General features: G+C 41.2%; 1 protein-coding gene across 6 annotated transcripts in view; it reads right to left on the bottom strand.

Moving 5' to 3' along the window:
• The window catches only part of SPAG16 (sperm associated antigen 16), a gene marked incomplete at its 5' end in the record, with an annotated part of 730,962 nt that overhangs the window by 332,652 nt on the left and 378,975 nt on the right, over positions 1–19,335 (bottom strand). For all 6 annotated transcript variants that reach the window (XM_084643191.1, XM_084643189.1, XM_084643190.1 and 3 more), the window contains one exon: positions 3,808–3,951. In XM_084643191.1, the coding sequence (XP_084499317.1) occupies positions 3,808–3,951 (144 nt within the window). The remainder of the gene's footprint in view (positions 1–3,807; positions 3,952–19,335) is intronic.

The raw sequence follows: 19,335 nt of genomic DNA, 5'->3' as shown, positions 1-19,335 counted from the left end.
CAGATCCTTAGTGTATCTGAACTCTTGTGGTACCAAATACAGGATTGGTACTGAGGCAGTAGCCAAGGATGCAGTAGGTGAAGCCGATGGTACCATTGATTGGGGAGGGGCGGCTATGCACTGACGGTATCTGGTGCCATTGCTTGTTTGGTACTGAGGGTGCCAATTGGGTAGGCACCAATGGCAGGGCTGAGCCCAACAGTTCCAATCTATCGTGCTTATGCTTGCTCTCCTTGTCCTTGGTAGAGGGTGCTGAGGCCCTGTTGGAGCCATGTCTCTCCTTTGAGTTCTGGGACTTTCTGGCCATGCTGGTACTGGATGAGGAGTCCCATGATTCAATGGTACCAAGCCCAGAGGTCAAGGCTTCAAAGACCATTGATCTGGCAGGCGACTTTGGCTTGTTCAGAACTGGCTCCTTAAGAAGAAAGTCTGCACCCCTCTTTTTGGAAGTTTTCCATGAAGCCTCCAAAGTCTTTACTTTCTTAGGGAAAGCCTCCACCGAGGTTGAAGGGGAACTGGATCTATCTGGAGACAGAGGTACAGGAGGGGGTCTCCTGACCTGACTCAGAAGTTGGTTGAAGGGAGCATTCCATCATCAAGAATCTGAGTTTAATCTCCCTATTCTTCCTTGCTTGGGATTTGAGGGCCAAGCAGAAGTTGCACTTCTGGGAGATGTGGGACTCCCTGCAGCAATGGACGCACTTAGAGCTGGTCTACGCTAAAGCTGTAAGTCGACCTAAGTTACGCTACTTCAGTTATGTAACTGAAGTCGACATAACTTAGATCAACTTACAGAGATGTCTATACTGTGCTAAGTGAACAGGAGACACTCTCCCTCTAACTTACCTTCTGCCTCTCGGGAAGATGGAGTACAGACGTTGACGGGACAGCGCTCTGCCACTGACTTAGCTTGCCTTCACCAGACCTGCTAAATCGACACCACTTCTTGAATCACAGCAGTGCCAATTTAGCCAAAAGTATAGACAAGTCCTGAGAGGGGCTGTTGTTCATAGGTGTAGCCTCTCAACAAGAGGCAGTGTTTAAAATATGGTGAGCCAGGCACACCCTGCCAGGAGAGTAAGGCTTCCCAAGGGGAGGGAGAGGAACAAAACAATCCTCTCACTACTTATCTTTAACTGACTATAACGATCACTAACAACTACCTATATTAACTAATCCTAAGCAAACTACTACAGGAAAATCTGAATACAAGATAGTCGAGGCACGCTCAAAGCAAACACACTAAGAGTCTGCCTCAGGCTGATGCACATGAGAAGGAACTGAGGGCAGTTTGCTCTCTCATCCTTATATAGTCTATTGTTGTGTAGCACAAGGAGGCATAGGGAGCATGTGCGGCTGATGAAACACTGCTCATGGAAAATCTCAGATCAAGGGTTCAAGAGGCACATATGCACCTGAAGTGGACACCCACAGAGACACTACTTGACGTAGAATGTTTATTCCTTTTGTTTGTAGCAAAACTCTTGTCTTATGAAAAGGAAACCCAAGTTCTAACAGAATTGAGCCTTTAAAAATGTAAGAGAGCTTTGTTTTTAATATCTTATAAAGATAGATTATTATTCATTTGTATTATGGAACCAGCCAGGTTAGGCCCCATTGTGCTAGGCATTGTCTAATATTATTATAAGAGACAGTGCCTTCACTGAAGACCTTAAAATCTTAATAGACAAGACAGACAAGGGTGGGAGAAAGTAGGTATTATCCCCATGTTACAGGTGGGGAACCAGAGCAAAGAGCAATTAAATTACATGCCTCAAGTCACACAGGAAGTTAGTGGATGAATAGGGAATTGAACCCTGGTCTTTGAATCCCCACTGAGAAGCCTTCCTACGGGAATACCCTTCCTCTCAACCTCCTCTGTGAATAAACCATTTATTCATGCAAATAAAAATTAAACTAATGAATGTCTACATTTTAATCGTGACACCCTGTACAAGAACTTTCCACTTACATCTTGTTAATTTCACATCTTGAACATCTGATGTGTAGAAGCCCTAAACTGAAAAAAAGACCGATTAAATGTATTTTGTCCCATTATATTTATTTCATCCATTAACAGCAGGCGCATACTGTAGCGGCATTTCGTTTACTCTTTATATCGCATTCAGCCAGAGTAAATTCATACTGCAAGTGAATAATGATGTACCTTGCTCATTTTAAATTTCAATAATTGAATGAGAGACTGGGAGGCCTATTGAAAGGACTGTCTGCTGGTCAAAAACTAATGAGTTTTTTTTTCCTTTTTTGAATCTGAGTCATCGGTGTCATGGTAACAACGCATTATTGAAATCTGATTAGTATGCCCAGCAGCCTTATAAGTGATAGCATGCTTTTCTAATTGTATTTTCTGTTCTCAGGGAGGAGTTTGATGTTCATAAGAGGTGAGACGATGGCAGTGTTCTGTTTATCTATAAGTTTGATATGGAATGTACTGCAGGCTCCTCTGTTCAATGCAACCTGAGCTGCCATTCATTGAAAAAAAAAAAAAGTCTTCTGTAGTATTTAGGGAAATGGAAGACCCAACTTCCCATTCTTCCTCCCTTCCCTTGCCTCCCCCACCTACATTTTTTAATTCATTCAAATATCAGAGCGATGCCCCTTTGATACATCGTACTGCCTCTAAGTATTAGGAGGGTATTCTGAAACAAAGGCATCATATTTAGGGTCCGAACCTACATTACTTATGCACCTGAAACTCGCAGTTAAGGCAAGGGGAATTTTGGGTACATAAGGAAATGCAGGATCAAGTCTGCAACTTTCCATCTTACTCAATAATAACCCATTTCAGGAAAGCACACAAGCACGTATGCAAGTCCCACTGAAAAAAATGGTACAAGCTGAAAATTAAGCACATACTTAAGTTCTCTCACAAATTGGGATGCATTCCTGCACTGAGGCTTAAAAGAGCACGGCTACTTCTTTTTCCTTTTTAAGATTCAATTAACATATGAGAAGCCAACAGAAGCTTTGAAATTAAAAAGATTTTTTTTAAAATTACTTCTGAAGAACAGCAAAGATAGTGCCTCGCAATGAAAAAAATGCAGATTTGGAGGCTTAATAAGGCTTTAAGTTAAAATTTGGGCTGCGGAGTCAAGCAGATATTCACTATGTTAAAATACAAAGAGCTCTAACTACAACTGCAAGCCATGGTTTACAACATACATCTGATGCAAAATCATTTTACTGTGTACATCTCCAACCTCAGGAGATGAAAAGCTAAGTTTTCCAGAGTACAATTAAATTACATTTTTCTATAGAATAACCATTAACTCTAAATATTTTTGGACTATTTCAGTAGCTTATGACTGTTTCCTGTTCTGAACATTACTTTGTCTGCAAAATCATTTGACTTTCTATAAAAGGGTTGGGGGGAAGCCCACACACCTATTCCTTAGGGAAATTTAAATATTTTAAATAAGATCCACAAAAATGATTAATACAAGGAAGTCAACTGTCCTATACAACTAAAGAACACGCAATGTTCGTCACGGTGCAGGGACACACAGAGAATGAACACAGCTAGACTTAAAAAGCTCAGTACTATTTGTTCGATGCACCGGCATGTGCACCAAGTTTGGGGCGTACAAAATATCCAGAGCAATCAATCTTAAGTCAACACAGTGAAAGCCAAAGGAACGTTTATCTACATGTTTAGAAATTCAGCGGAGAGCACAGGGTTACACTGAGAATAGAAAGTCATCAAAGCAAGCCACCAAGGGACGAAAAGGCAAACAAGCACTTCCCCAGAAGGGATTAGCGCTGGTTGAGGGTACTGTTTGTACTAACCTTGGATGGAAGCAGCAGCCAGAAAGCCAATCAGTGTGGCCTTCGCCTGTCATAATGATGTTCCCATTAGGAAAGGCCCACATCTTCCAGAGGCGGTCATCGCTTGCAGTTACCACAATGTCTTTCCGAGGATGCAAAGCCAAACTACAGAAGAAAAGAAAGACATACAAGAATTTGATTCAATTTAATCTTATTATATCTAAATAAGATATCTAAAGAAATCTAAAGCAACATGATTTGATTTTAGCAATAACAAGGTCTACATTACTATGATTTTGGATGGTGTGTGTAATATTTATGCTCCCAAAAGTTATAAGATACACAAATCCGTTATCTGTTACAGGCCTGATCCTGCTTCTATTGAAGTAAATGGCAAACCTCCCATTGACTTCAGTGGAATCAATACCAGGTTCAAACTCTTAAGGCCCCTATTCAATAAGGCACCTAAACACGTGCTTAAGTGCTTTCCTGAGTTGATCCCCTAAATGAGTGCAATACATAATTTAAAAATATAAATTATGAACCCACAAAAGCAATGTGAACCACTAACACTGTTCCAGAAATAATATCCTCTGAAACATTAGCCTGTGGGCCTTCTCAAGACAGATGGGTTACAGGAGATCAGACTTTGTGCTAGTGTTCTGTGTCCATGAGCTTAAGATCTCCTCAGCACACGGACATTACTGAAATCTGAATTACACTACAGTAGCTCTGGTTTATTGTTAATACTTCAGCCACTACTAGGCTAAGTTAAGTAAATTCATTTCAGTTCTACTCTCTGATTGTTCTACAGGTTTTCCTTTTGTGTAATGAAGTAATGAGAACACAATGGCTAGGACATTATGCATCTATTATAACTCTTAACTGAAAATTCCTTCCAACACAGTCTATTTTTGGTTTGGACATTGTGCACCTACAAAAGAAAATGTGAACCTGTGACAATGAGCATTACCAAATTCTTTTTATTTTGGCTTAACTGTTTGACTTAAATCAGTATAGTGATCAACACTGTGCTTGGTCCTATGTCCAAGAAGGACATAGACTCATGGAGCAAATGGCTTCAATAGACCAACAATACAGTTCAAAATCAAAATGGAATGAGGGATGAGAAACTATTTTTTTAGATGGATGAGAGAGATAACATAAAAATCTCAATATTAGAGTTGATCTAATGGTAGGTTGCACGGAAGAAGTGTTTTATGGTGGGATCAGAATGGAGAGAATGGATACCTAGCAGCCAAGTAGAAGAGAGTTTGACTCATAAGAAGTACATAAATGCTACACCAGAAAAATCTCTTGTTCCTATAGCCTCTTTCTTCTACACATAAATAATCTATTAATAATTATTCCACAGTTTCACAGACCAGCATTCTCTCCTCTAGTAGGCTAAGAATTTAACACTTCTTCAAATCTATCATAAAAACTCACTTTTTCCAGTTAGCTTTCCATCAAGAAATATCCACATATGCTCTCCTATCTCAAAGCACCAACTCATAGTACAGAAGTATCTTCAGTTTCCAGGGATTTAACAATTAGACACTCATTTGGACAAGGATTCTGAATCAAAGGAGGAGGAGATCTTGGCGCTCTTGGACAAAGAGGAGGATTTTGCCCTCCCATTCACTGGGGGAGGAGAAAGAGGAAATGATATTATTCACATTCTACAGTGATGAATATAGAATAATTACATTAGTTAGACTGGTAAGAATTTGGTCTGCAGCTGAGGAGGGAGTAGAAGGAAATGTCACAAGAAAAGAAAGATCTCCAGCCTATTACAAGGCAGAGGAGAGGCGTAATTGGTATGGGTCAACCTGCCTCAACCCAGAATTCTCATTGATATAGGACTCTCCCAGAACACAGGAAAATCTGTGATAACATGACTGTGTCTGAGGCCTTGCAAGGAAAGTAGTATTATTGCCAAAATGGGGGAGAGGCAACCAGGAAGGAGGCCAGAGCTACAAAGGAGAGTTCAGAATAACACCAGTCATAAAGGGGAGTCCATGGAGATCAAAGATAGAGGGGCCCACGAGGGTCTTCTCACCCTCGGAAGACGACATGGCAGGCTGGGTTAAGTTGGAGCTTCCCAGCTGGCAAGCACATGTGGGCAAAGCCATTGGCAGCATGGCAGGCAGGAGCAGAGCCAGTGCACATGTGATGATGGAGCAGACGTCGGAACACAGTTTTCACCAGGCTGCTGCTGAGATTCCTCTGGTGTAGTAGATGTAGAAGGAGAATGGTAGGTGAGAGGAAGAACAGAAGTAGATTCCCAGCAAGGCCTGTAGAAATGAGGTCTGCTCAGAGACAGGAAGTTCCTGCAGTGAAGCTGCTCTACAGCTATATTGCACAAAGCATTTTTTTAGGCAGCACTCGTGCCTGCCTACAATGGGAAAACTGAAAGCCTGAGGCTTTCCGCTTGGTTAATCTCATTGTTGAGAACAGCTGGATTTCACTGCTGTTTAAAAATTACAAAAATATCATTGAATACCTCTTGAAATCTTGATGTCAACCCAAACCCAATACTTTATCTTCTGACTGCCTCTCCCATCTGTAAGTTTGTCTGTTCTGCCTTTCACGGTACTTCCATAAGTAGTTAACTAAGCTGCCACTAGTATGCCTTTTCTTTTTGGGTGTATACAGTGATCAACAGGTTCTGACCTCAGCTATCAATCATCCCTTTTATAAAAGTCTTCCTACACTCTGAGACCTGCTAAAAATCTCATTCACATCACCTTCACTTCCTAAATTCAATTCAAGATTGCTGATGGTTTACTCTAGATTCATATCCACCTCCTCATTCCACTCTTCCAACCTGGCTGCTGCTTCATGGCTTCCCTACAATTGTCCATAGCTGGAAGTTGCTCATTTGCTTATCCGGCCCCATCTGTCTGGAACATTTTCTTCCCTGCCCTCCAAAGCACAACAACACTTCCTTCTCTTCAAAGCCAGCCTTTAGACCTTATTTTCTTCTTAGCATTTCTAAAGTGTTTTGTGATGCTCTTTGTTAAGAATGCTCTGTAAAAAATAAGGTGTATTATATATCAGAAGAAATAAACTCTTGCAATTGGAATGGAACTCACACTGTACATGTTATAGACTTTTCTTTTTAATTGCAGAGCTCCTGTAAAATGATGCTGCGACCCAAGTGTGTATTCCCCCCCACCCCCGCAATGGAATTGTACAGGCATAAAGCTAACACCATTTAATGAACAGGAGGCTGGGTGACATCACCACCACTCAGCTGCTTCTCAAAATGGGAAGCACAATCATCCAAAAAAAGAGTGCTATACACCATTGAGTGCCCTTGTCTTCATTTTTGGCAACCTGGCATTGAATTGATTCTTGTTTCATCTTTGTACACACCGTCTAATTATTTCCATCACAGAAGACTCTGGGTGGATTAGGGTGAAAATCAATAACAGGACGTGTGTTATATGAACGTTCGTTTTCTCCTCCTCTTTTTTTGTGTATGTGTGCATGTGGTGGGAGAAAGGGACATAGCTAGCAATAAGAGAACTCTCAGACATTTGCTGCTGTCAAGTTGTGGAAACAGGTATATTTATATACCCATTTCAACAGCAGAAATCATTGAAATGTCTTCATCACTTGCAGTGGCAGATATGTAGTGCTTGCAGTAATTTGCTTTAAAAACATTCATGTATTGTATTAATGTACCTTGACTGAACAGCAAACAAACATACAGCATCTTAAGGTGCAGGCAAAAGATAATTTCAATGTAAAATACATACTACATAAAAAGCTACATTAAAATAACATTTTTAAGGTTGTGATGTCAAGCACTCAACAGTTAGGAAATGCCAGAATTAAGGTTGCCTGTGCAACCTTAATTTGGCCCCCTTTGTGCATATTCTGATCACAAACTATTATATCCACAGAACCCTGGCCTCATTCAGTGCACAGGATGGACAGAGGTCAGTGAAAAGATAGTTAATGTCACAAAAATATTAATGAATTTATCTTCACTATACTTCTCTGAGGTATATTTTGTCCCCATTGCACAAACAGAGAAAACTGAGGCACAGAAGGATTAAAGACAAAAGTTGCTTATTAATTTTTGGTGGCTTTCTGAGACACCTACGGCCTGATTTTTCAGTGGACTTACATTTTTATAGCACTTTATATGTTCTAAGCACAGCTCCCACTGACTTCAACAGGAGCAGAGAGTGTTCAGCACGTCTTCAAATCTAGGCCCCGGTGCCTCAAGTTGGGCACTCAGAAAACAAGCAATACAAAATTAGTGGCCAATTATGAAAAGTTTGGTTTAAGTAACTTGCCCAGCACCATATGAGAACCTTGTTGCAGAGTTAGGGATAAAATCCAATTCTCCAGGATGAATTCAACTGCATTAGCCATGAGACCATCCTCTGTCTTCCTCAAATCCCCTGCCTCACTCACTACGCACTGCCAATTTCTGCAACAACTGAGGCAGGAATCCCTACAGAGAACAGCCTCATTTACGACACAAAACTGATTCATCCCCAGATTCAGTACAGCCTATGCACTGAACGAGGCAGGGCCTCTGTGAGAAAATAGTATGTGATCATGTAATTGAAGACAGTATCACAGTGCATACAAACAAAGGGGCTGAATTAAGGTTGCATGGGCAAGCTTAATACAGACATTTCCTAACATTTGAGTGCTTGGCTACATCAACATTTTTAATATAGGTTTCTTGGGATGGTATTTCCTACGTTTTTACAAAAACTGAAGTCAGAAAGTCCATCATGTAGGGCCACATTGTGTTCCCATATGGGACATCAGTAGGACAGGGACTTTTCGATCCACAGCCCAATCCTCTATCAGTTGAGTAATGGAGTCACTGAGAGAAGTGGTGAGTAGTCATTCTCTGTGGAACAGTCACGAGACGGATAGGCAATACATCTTTTGCCAGTGGGGTGTCACAGCTATTTGCTGACCACAAAGAAATATTGAGATTCAGGAATCCTGGATCCAGGTTCTGGAAGGGATAATTCTCTAGTGGTTATAAACTCTTCTATCCCAATCCCCATCATCCCCAGCTTCTATGTTCCTCTCAACACCACCACCACAGTTCTTCCTCCTGTTACCCCTCTCTTCTCCTCCACCCCTCTGCATCTGAGACAGGCTTCTGCTCTAGCTCCACCTACGTGCCAGTATGGGAAAAAAGTTTCTCTACTCAGCTCTGATGCCTTGTATCTCAGTGGACCCTGGCATCTGGGAGGAGAAATTGCAGGGAAAGTGCTGCTCAGCCTCTGATGCCCCCAGGATGGTGCATGCTCAGTTATTCCGTGGGGATAGCACATGTGTAGACCAATTGATAAACAGGAGCTGTAGGAGGAGGGAGCATGACTGGTGCAGATGGAATTTAGCTGCTGAGCTCTAATAACCCTCAACTGAGCATGTGCAAACTGTAATTTTCAGAGGTTCATGATTTACCTGAATTTGAATGGATTTTCACAAGGACGGGATCCTTGACACCAGGGCAACCCTTCTGACAAATTTTAAGTCCCTGGTCCAAAGCATGGAGACACTAGAGTTTCTCAATGAAACAACTGTAAGAATTTAACATGAGTAAAACCAGTATATTTTCCCATAATCTCATTCTCAGAAACTTAAAAAAAAGTCAGCCTGAGTTAGACAACAGGACATAAGAACATTAGAACGTCCCTCCAGCCCAGTGTCCTGTCTACTGACAGTGGCCAATGCCAGCTGCCAAGAGGGAGTGAACCTAACAGATAATGATCTAGTGGTCTCTTTCCTGCCATCCATCTCCACCCTCTGACAAACAGAGGCTAGGGACACCATTCCTTAACCTCCATGAATTTATCCAGTTCTCTTTTAAACCCTGTTATAGTCCTAGCCTTCACAACCTCCTCAGGCAAGGAGTTCCACAGGTTGACTGTTCATTGTGTGGAAGAACAACTTCATTTGTTTTAAACCTGCTACCCATTAATTTCATTTGGTGTCCCTTAGTTCTTATATTATGGGGAAAAGATCTCTTTCCTGATTATTTGTAGCTAAATTAGCCCCCATCATATTGTGTGTATAGTTGGGGTTATTTTTTCCAATATGCATTACTTTACATTTATCCACATGAAATTTCATTTGCCATTTTGTTGCCCAATCACTTAGTTTTGTGAGATCTTTTTGAAGTTCTTCACAGTCTGCTTTGGTCTTAACTATCTTGAACAGTTTACTATCATCTGCAAAATTGCCACCTCACTGTTTATCTCTTTCTTCAGATCATTTATGAATAAGTTGAACAGGATTGGTCCTAGGACTGACCTTGGGGAACACCCTTCTCCATTCTGAAAATTTACCATTTATTCCTACCCTTTGTTCCCTGTCTTTTAAACCAGTCCTCAATCCATGAAAGGATCTTCCCTCTTATCCCAGACAACTTAATTTACATAAGAGCGTTTGGTGAGGGACCTTGACAAAGGCTTTCTGGAAATCTACGTACACTATGTCCACTGGGTCCCCCTTGTCCACATGTTTGTTGACCCCTTCAAAGACATGATTTCCCTTTACAGAAACCATGTTGACTTTTCCCCAACAATTTATAGTCTTCTATGTGTCTGACAATTTTATTCTTTACTATTGTTTTAACTAATTTCCCGGTACTGATGTTAGTCTGTAATTGCCGGGATCACCTCTAGAGCCCTTTTTAAATATTGGCGTTACATTAGCTATCTTCTGATCATTGAGTACAGAAGGTGATTTAAAGGACAGGTTACAAACCATAGTTAATAGTTCCGCAATTTCACATTTGAGTTCTTTCAGAACTCTTGGGAGAATGCCATCTGATCCCAGTGACTTGTTACTGTTAAGTTTCTCAATTAATCCCAAAACCTCCTCTAGTGACACTTCAATCTGTGACAATTCCTCAGATTTGTCACCTATAAAAGATGGCTCAGGTCTGGGAATCTCCCTAACATCCTCAGCCATGAAGACCGAAGCAAAGAATTCATTTAGTTTCTCTTCGATGACTTTATCGTCTGTAAGCGCTCCTTTTGTATCTCCATCATCCTGGGGCCCCACTGGTTGTTTAGCAGGCTTCCTGCTTCTGATGTACTTAAAAACCTTTTGTTATTACCTTTTGAGTTTTTGGCTAGCTGCTCTTCAAACTCCTTTCTGGCTTTTCTCATTACATTTTTACACTTAATTTGGCAGTGTTTATGCTCCTTTCTATTTACCTCACTAGGATTTGACTTCAACTTTTTAAAAGATGCCTTTTTATCTCTCACTGCTTCTTTTATACGGTTGTTAAGCCACAGTGGCTCTTTTTTAGTTTTTTTACTGTGTTTTTTTTTAATTTGGGGTATACATTTAAGTTGGGCTGCTATTATGGTGTCTTTGGAAAGTGCCCATGCAGTTTGCAGGGATTTCACTCTAGTCACTGTACCTTTTAATTTCAGTTTAACTAACCTCCTCATTTTTGCATAGCTCCCCTTTCTGAAATTAAACAGTGTTGGGCTGTTGAGGTGTTCTTCCCACCACAGGAATGTTAATTTCAGCCTGAACAGTGACATCCTGGTGAAGTCATGAACAGCTGAAATCAGGGTCTTATAATGGAAATTGTTAGGCTACATTAGCTTCACCTAACAGCTCCACCTATGATAATAAGATTATAGTAGGAAAATAGTACTTCAAATTGGCAACTGGATTCTGGAAAGTTTGTGCTACCAAACGAAGAAATATAGTTAGCGTATCTGCCTGAAAAATATTTGCCACATATTGGTCAAACTATAGTAAGTCCTTTAATTATAAGCCCTTCTAAACAGCTCACTCAGCAAAACAAATCACCCTGTTTATTCATGAGATGGTAACTAAGCCCTCTTTGAAATTATCTGATTAAACCCATGGAATTTGTTGGGGGCCTTTACGGCTACATCTTATGCTTGCTAGGAATTTCTAGGGATGGCCAGAAGACAAAGTCAGTAAGGGCCAAAACCAGCAAAAAGATTAAGTACAGTGCATTCTTAAGTACTAGGAACACTGGCAGTCCTGTTAAAGTCCGTGAAACTACTCACTTGTGCGTGTGTGTAAGAGCTTTGCTGAGCTGCATCTTAAAAACCATGATTTTAGTGTTGCATAGAGGAAGTTTTGGTCTATTCCCAAGTCTCTCAGGTCATTACTAACAAGCAGTGAGCTCTAACAAATCTAACCAATTAGTATAGATTCTAGTAGATAGAATAGCTTTGTTTGGATTGCATGTCTCCCTCCTCTGATGGAAGTAGCTTTTTGCACCCCAGTGGCAAAATTAGACATAGTCCAACTAGGCAGATGCCCATATATATAAGATCACCCCCAGGAACTCCTGTATGTGCATTTACTACTCAAAGTACAAACAGGGACAGTCAGAAGCGGAGACAAGCAGAGGGAGCAGACTGATGTGCTCTCATTGGAAAAGCTATTGAGAAGAACCATGACACATAACAGTCTGAGGCTGCTGAAAATGCAAAGGCTGGGCCATGAGCTCCATTTACTTCCTCCCTGGGAGCACAAGGCTGGGTGAGGTAAAGGTGAAACAGGAGCCCATGTGACAATAAAAATCCCCCTGCTTCCTTCTTCAGCAATTGGGATGGAAGAGAAGCAAAAGAGAAAGTCCTTATTCCCATCCGTTACAGAGGAGAAGTTATTGTCCACATTCACCCCCTCTGAGATTTAGCCTTATTGATAATTCAAAAACAAACCATCAGAAAAACCTCCCCCTTAACAACCCCCTAGACTTTGCAGGTACTCCTGGTGTTCCTCTCTTAAACTACTTCCCTCTACTAGAGGCAGCTCATTCCACCTCCTTTATGTCTTGGTTGGAGCTAATTGGACCCACCGGCCAGCTTACCTCAGCAGTAATTATTACCCTGACTTCTAATGCAGGGGTTTAGAACCTAAACCTAGGATTATTTAGCCCCAAAATCCCTGCATTCCTACTCAGGGCCTCAAAGTCTGCCTTCTTGTTAGAAAGTGGTGGAGGGGAAGAAAATATGGAGTGAAAGCAAAATAAAAGTAAAACAAAAAGTAAAGCAAAACCCATCAACCAGAAAATAAACAATAGAATAGGGCATAGGCAAACCCCACAATGTTCACATAAACAAATCAGATTATTTCATATTCCTATATGCTGGCCTATGTTTCAGGGTGGATCTCAATTATGGGGTTTTCAAAAAAAATATATTCTATTGATATGGTTGGCCCTTTTTTTTATCCATGTGAGTTAGAAATGGGGAAGAAGAAAAGGTGCAAAAAGGTGGTTCTCTGCAGGGCACCAACATACCTACAGCCCTCTCTGCAGACCATCCAGCAATCCTTTGTAGACCACAATTCATCAACTGTCCTAATCTTCCAAAGACTTTCAATCCACTTCTCCAGAGATGAAAGGCTGAGCAAGTAGCCTATGGAGCTATCCAACCCACTCCTCACCTATATCCTGCATGCAAAATCTTTAGTCTCAACTGCATACTACTCATGGATTCACAATTCATATGCACACTCATGAAGCTGCACCTCACTAATCTGTACTTTGTTATCCATCTACATTATAACTCACCCAAATATGGCACCACACTCAACAAAATGTAATAGCGGAGTGCTACATTGCAATGCAGTTTTGTTATCAACACTACATGGTTATACAAAATATTCTATAAATTAGAGTACATTATGAAATATTATCATTAATTGAAAATAAGCTAAAATTATATGAACAAAACTTTTATAGGTTTTTTGTTTGTTCACTTACCTGAAAATTAGCAAAATTCAGTAAGTTGCAATGGACCCCCCAAGTACTTATATGAAGTAGCTAGGTTTTACTGTATTGCTGGTCCAATATATAATCAAACCTGAGTAAATGTCCTATTCAAAGGTATGATGCTGATGTTAAATATGCTGTAGGCCCCGATTCTGCAAAGATTTATGCTCATGGTTAACTTTATGCACTAAGAGTAGTTCCATTGACTCCACAGGGCAGAAAGTTAAGTGACTGCATAAGTCTTTGCAGGACTGGATTCTTGCTTGATTTGGTGGGAGCAGGAAGTCTCCCCACAGAGCCCACAGGTAATATGCAAATTATTTCCATTGTTGCATTCCAATCTATTGTGAACCTCAGCAACATAACTCTTTTGTCCAAATACTTATAAATAATAAATGTGTCATTATTTTACAGCATTATTTTACACTTTTTAGAAAGTCTTCACTGAAAGATTCTTCGCTTTTGCTTATATAGCTTTTGCTTATTACTGATTACCAAATTTTTCTTTGCTTTTAATTCAGATATTATGCATGTTCCAATGTAGCTGTGTAAGTGTGCTCAGCAGAGGTTTTTTTTCTTTCTTAGACCTGCCTTCAGTTGAGATGTCAGGAAGTTGACAGACTACCAGTTTACTTTAGAGAAGACCGTTATACTTCCTTTGTGCTTGCAGCACCTGTGGACACTTAAGTTTTTATTTAAGCTTCATAGTTTAGACTGTGACAAAGCTGTGACTGCCATTATTTAAACAGATATATATTTTTAAACTATACCAAATTTAATCCAAATTTAGGCTAGCAGTTATTCGAACAAGCCCAGAAAAGTCTGTGTGAGAGTAAGTACAAGGCAAGTATCTTGTTATAACCCAAGGATCATATATATATTCCTGATAGACCTAGTAGAGAACAGAGAGTAGGCGGAGTCACTATTGAAAACTGTTCCTCTTCATAAGGCTATGAGCCAAATTCACAGGTGACATAAATGATGATGTAAATTACATATCAGCAGGTCAGTGTGCTGTAAGCAGGGCTGATTTGTACGTCCAAAGGAGAGCAGGGCAGGAGGAACAAACAGGAAGGTACAAGTTAAAGCCGGAGGTAGCAACTTATACCCTCTTGTTACTTCTGTTTTCTGAGACACCTTGCCCTTTGCCCTTGGTGTGAAGGCTATATCTGCTCACATGGATTTACCAGCATGTAATTTATATTCCCCTTGTAAATAAGCTCTGAACGGAGTCTAACATCTGGCACATAATTTTCCTGTAGCCCCTTAGTTCTACTGATAGTTATCTGAGTAATGACAGCCAAATTTCCTTTGTATCTCCACCACCCTGGACTAAACTGACAGTGCAGGAGACATGGGCCCTTCACAGAAAGTAAAGAAGCCGCTTTGCACCCTTTGGAGGGCTCCCAGGTGAGGATTAGATTGTGCCCATTAGACACAGCCCTAAGCAGAGGGCAAAGTGGAGCTGCACCTTCCCTGGGGAAACTCGGGTAGAGATTGCCTCACAGGATCAGAATTCTCTGGTGCAGAAGTGGTGTAGGCAGGTGAGCAGGCTGCATCAATCCCCAGACCTTGCAAAGGTACAGCCTGTTTTCCTCAGTGCCCCATGCACCAATATGCAGGGGAGAGTGGAGCAATGGACCTGTCTCCTCTCCACCATTTTGGGGCAGTGTACACCATGGGGGCCCTTAGAAGTAGTAGTCCCTACACTTCATTTAGCACAGGAACAGTGAATATTCTTTTCCTTGGTACAATCTGACCATGTGCAGATTGCATGGATGTCCCTGGGACTCTCTAAGGATTTACTGGTGCTACCTACTTATTGTAATATCATCACTTACACTGAACGCTCTTTGAGGCAGGGATCATCTGTCTTCTGCATCAAACCTAATAACTGTTGATCCACCTTACTCTTTGGGGAAGGGGTTCTAACCCCAAAAAGGGGACAGAAAGTTGTCTTGTTGGCATACAGCTGTATACTCCAGGGTGCCCAATAGGGCCATGACTGATAAGCATACGGATATTGGACTGGTGGCCACAAAGCAGGATCCAGGGGCCCTGTTCCTGTGAGACCCAGGCATTCTCCTTCTCTATTATTTTCCAATGGAGAAAATAGAGAGGAATATACCTCAAGTGCTCAGGCTACTCTTTCTGGTGGGCTACAATGCTCCTACCCCCTTCTCCCTGGGTTGGGGAAGTAGAAAGTACCAATGTCTCAACAGCTTTGTGAAGTACTCTGATTCTGGTGACTGAAAGCCTTGTTAGCACTGCTGATATTGTATGAACCAGCAACTAGGATTATGGCACCAAGCCCACAGACAGGTCACTCAGTGCTGAATATGCCCCAAGCACTGAAATGGATGGTACTGAGGTGCTGGGTACCAATAACAGTGCTAAAGTGTCTGTGTTAGAGGAATCTGTGGTCTGCAGACTTACTGCAAATACTCTTCGTAGCCCAAACTGAGGCACCAAAGGGACCCACCTTAAGTCATTGGTTGCCTTTCAGCTGAGAGGCTTGAGATGAGTCTAACACATACTGATTCAAGTCTTGGTTCAGAGGTTCTCAGAGAGGGAGATCTATGTCTTGTGTTACCTGTGGAGTTATGCTCCTTCCTAACCCTTCTTGAAAAAGTCAATTTTGGATCAAATTTGACCACTAGAGTCTTAGATGTCTCAACCCCAGAGCTTGGGGTGGAATCATGGCTCGCCCTTAACCTAAATAAAAGGTGCTAATATTGAGGGGCTTAGAAATATCACAGAAGGGGCATATCTTAAAACCTGGAGATTTAATTTTCATGCAGACAACTCAAACCCTGGTATCATGGGGTGGTGTGGAGCTCCAACTTTCTATGACTAAATTTTCTCTCTTTTGAAAGCCAATGGGCAAAATAAAAAGTTAACAACTATGATAACTAATCATTATCACTAACTGCAATAGGGTCACAGAGAAGAAGGCAGATACTGCAGGAGTACCATCTGACTGCCACATGCAGTAGGAAAAAACTGAGGGACGATTGGGCTCCCTCCATTCTTTATGCCCTTGGGTAGGGGGCAGGAGGACGTCGAGGACACAGGTGCAGCCCCAACAGACACTGCTGGCCAAAGGAAACCAATCTCCCATATATGGAGTGCATGCACACCAAGAGTGGAATTCATTTGGACAGGTTTCAGAGTAACAGCCGTGTTCGTCTGTATCCGCAAAAAGAAAAGGAGGACTTGTGGCACCTTAGAGACTAACCAATTTATTTGAGCATGAGCTTTCGTGAGCTACAGCTCACTTCATCGGATGCATACCGTGGAAACTGCAGCAGACTTTATATATACACAGAGACCATGAAAAAATACCTCCTCCCACCCCACTCTCCTGCTGGTAATAGCTTATCTAAAGTGATCATCAAGTTGGGCCATTTCCAGCACAAATCCAGGTTTCCTCACCCTCCGCCCCCCCCATACAAACTCACTCTCCTGCTGGTAATAGCCCATCCAAAGTGACCACTCTCTTTAAAATGTGTATGATAATCAAGGTGGGCCATTTCCACCTGGATTTGTGCTGGAAATGGCCCACCTTGATTATCAAAGACATTTTAAAGAGAGTGGTCACTTTGGATGGGCTATTACCAGCAGGAGAGTGAGTTTGTGTGTGTGTGGGGGGGGGGGCAGAGGGTGAGAAAACCTGGATTTGTGCTGGAAATGGCCCAACTTGATGATCACTTTAGATAAGCTATTACCAGCAGGAGAGTGGGGTGGGAGGAGGTATTGTTTCATGGTCTCTGTATATATAATGTCTTCTGCAGTTTCCACAGTATGCATCCGATGAAGTGAGCTGTAGCTCACGAAAGCTCATGCTCAAATAAATTGGTTAATCTCTAAGGTGCCACAAGTACTCCTTTTCTTTTTTCATTTGGACAATCACACGAAGGACTACCTGACTGGCCACGATTTGGGGAAACTCCTTCAGGCCTTGTGATTTTATTGCATTTGTTTTGCAGTATTTGGAAAGTGAGTTTTTAACATTAGATATTTATTTGTGCTGGTTGTAGGCATCACAAAGGGAGAAAGAGAAAAGAAACAAAAAGCCTTCAAAGTACTCGAAAACACCCAGAATACTCAAAAACCCAGATTCACAGTTGTTTAGGGAAATTAGAAATGGCCCTCAGGATTCCTTTTATTCTGTAACATACACAGCAAGAGAGGACAAAGGAATATGAATAAATAAGAGATTTGTCTATTTGGGGCCATAACTGAAGCTGGGAATAATGAAATATTAAATACCACTGGTATTTCCATAAGTATGAGAGATGCATTTTGTGAATATTGATAATAAAGTATAATCGTCCTCCCCAAAACAAATAAGAAAAACTCATCTATCCAGAAAAGCCCTGCCATTTATCAAGCATGGTAAAGTACTATGGGACATTCAGGGTCACTAAATTCACTGACTATTCCTAAATCCTTTAATGTAAAGTATATCTTGTTCTAGTTGTATGAGAGGGTCCCCATGAATAATTGAAATATCAGACTATAAAAACACAGAGTAAAGATGAACCATTATGCTCTGATAGCTGAATTGTTAGTAAGGGTATCTCTAATTCAGAATTAATCCAAGGAGCATACCTCACAACTATATTGCCTTACAAAGGATTGCACCTTTCTTTTCAACATCAATTTATCTCCCTTCTATTCATTGTTGGTTGCATGAAAAACACTAAGTCATTGGGGGAGGGATAGCTCAGTGGTTTCAGCATTGGCCTGCTAAACCCAGGGTTGTGAGTTCAATCCTTAAGGGGGCCATTTAGGGATCTAGGACCAAAAAAAAAAATTGGGGATTGGTCCTGCTTTGAGCAGGGGGTTGGACTAGATGACCTCCTGATAACTCTTCCAAATCTGATATTCTAAGGACATAGGAAATTTTATTTATCAGAGTTAATTACACTTTAATTCAAGATTCCTCTTCCATTTTATTGGGCGTTTTGTCCCACATAAGGATTTTGCCAAATTAAGAACTGTGCTATGTACTATTATGTCTATATACTTACTATAAAGCACTCCTGGAATACAATTTGAAAAAAAGAGATAATTCAACACAAAAATGTTAGAAACCATCTGTATATATCCTTCTTCAAATATCCCCCATTTCTACACAGTCAGAATCGAATAGACCAAAGTTACCTAAACTACTCATGCCAGACTCATGCCACTCTGTTCAGAATATATCCTCTCCTCCAGCCCCGTAATCATTTTTGTTTCCCTCCGCTGGACTCTTTCCGATTTTTCCACATCCTTTTTGTAGTATGGGGCCCTGTCATAAATATAAAGGGAAGGGTAAACCCCTTTAAAATCCCTCCTGGCCAGAGGAAAAATCCTCTCACCTGTAAAGGATTAAGAAGCTGAAAGTTGGTGAAGCAGCAATGGGAGGGATTTACACCTTCTCCAGGAACTAACATTCTGGACTTTGTAACCAACCTACAAAACACCCTCCGAACCTCTTTAGCCCTTGCTAAAGAAAACTTACAGGATGCTCAAAAAGAGCAAAAAGCCTGGTATGATAAACATGCCAGAGAGCGTTCCTTCAAAGTAGGGGACCAGGTCATGGTCTTAAAGGTGCTCTAGGCCCATAACATGGAAGCATCGTGGGAAGGGCCATTCACGGTCCAGGAGCACCTGGGAGCTGTTAATTATCTCATAGCATTCCCCATCTCCAACCGAAAGCCTAAGGTGTACCATATTAATTCTCTAAAGCCCTTTTATTCCAGAGAATTAAAGGTTTGTCAGTTTACAGC

The sequence above is a fragment of the Lepidochelys olivacea genome, assembly GCF_965140295.1.
Source record: "Lepidochelys olivacea isolate rLepOli2 genome assembly, chromosome: 11".
Taxonomy (NCBI): domain Eukaryota; kingdom Metazoa; phylum Chordata; order Testudines; family Cheloniidae; genus Lepidochelys; species Lepidochelys olivacea.
Note: the sequence above shows the minus strand (reverse complement) of the source record. Positions and strands in the feature narration are given on the sequence as shown.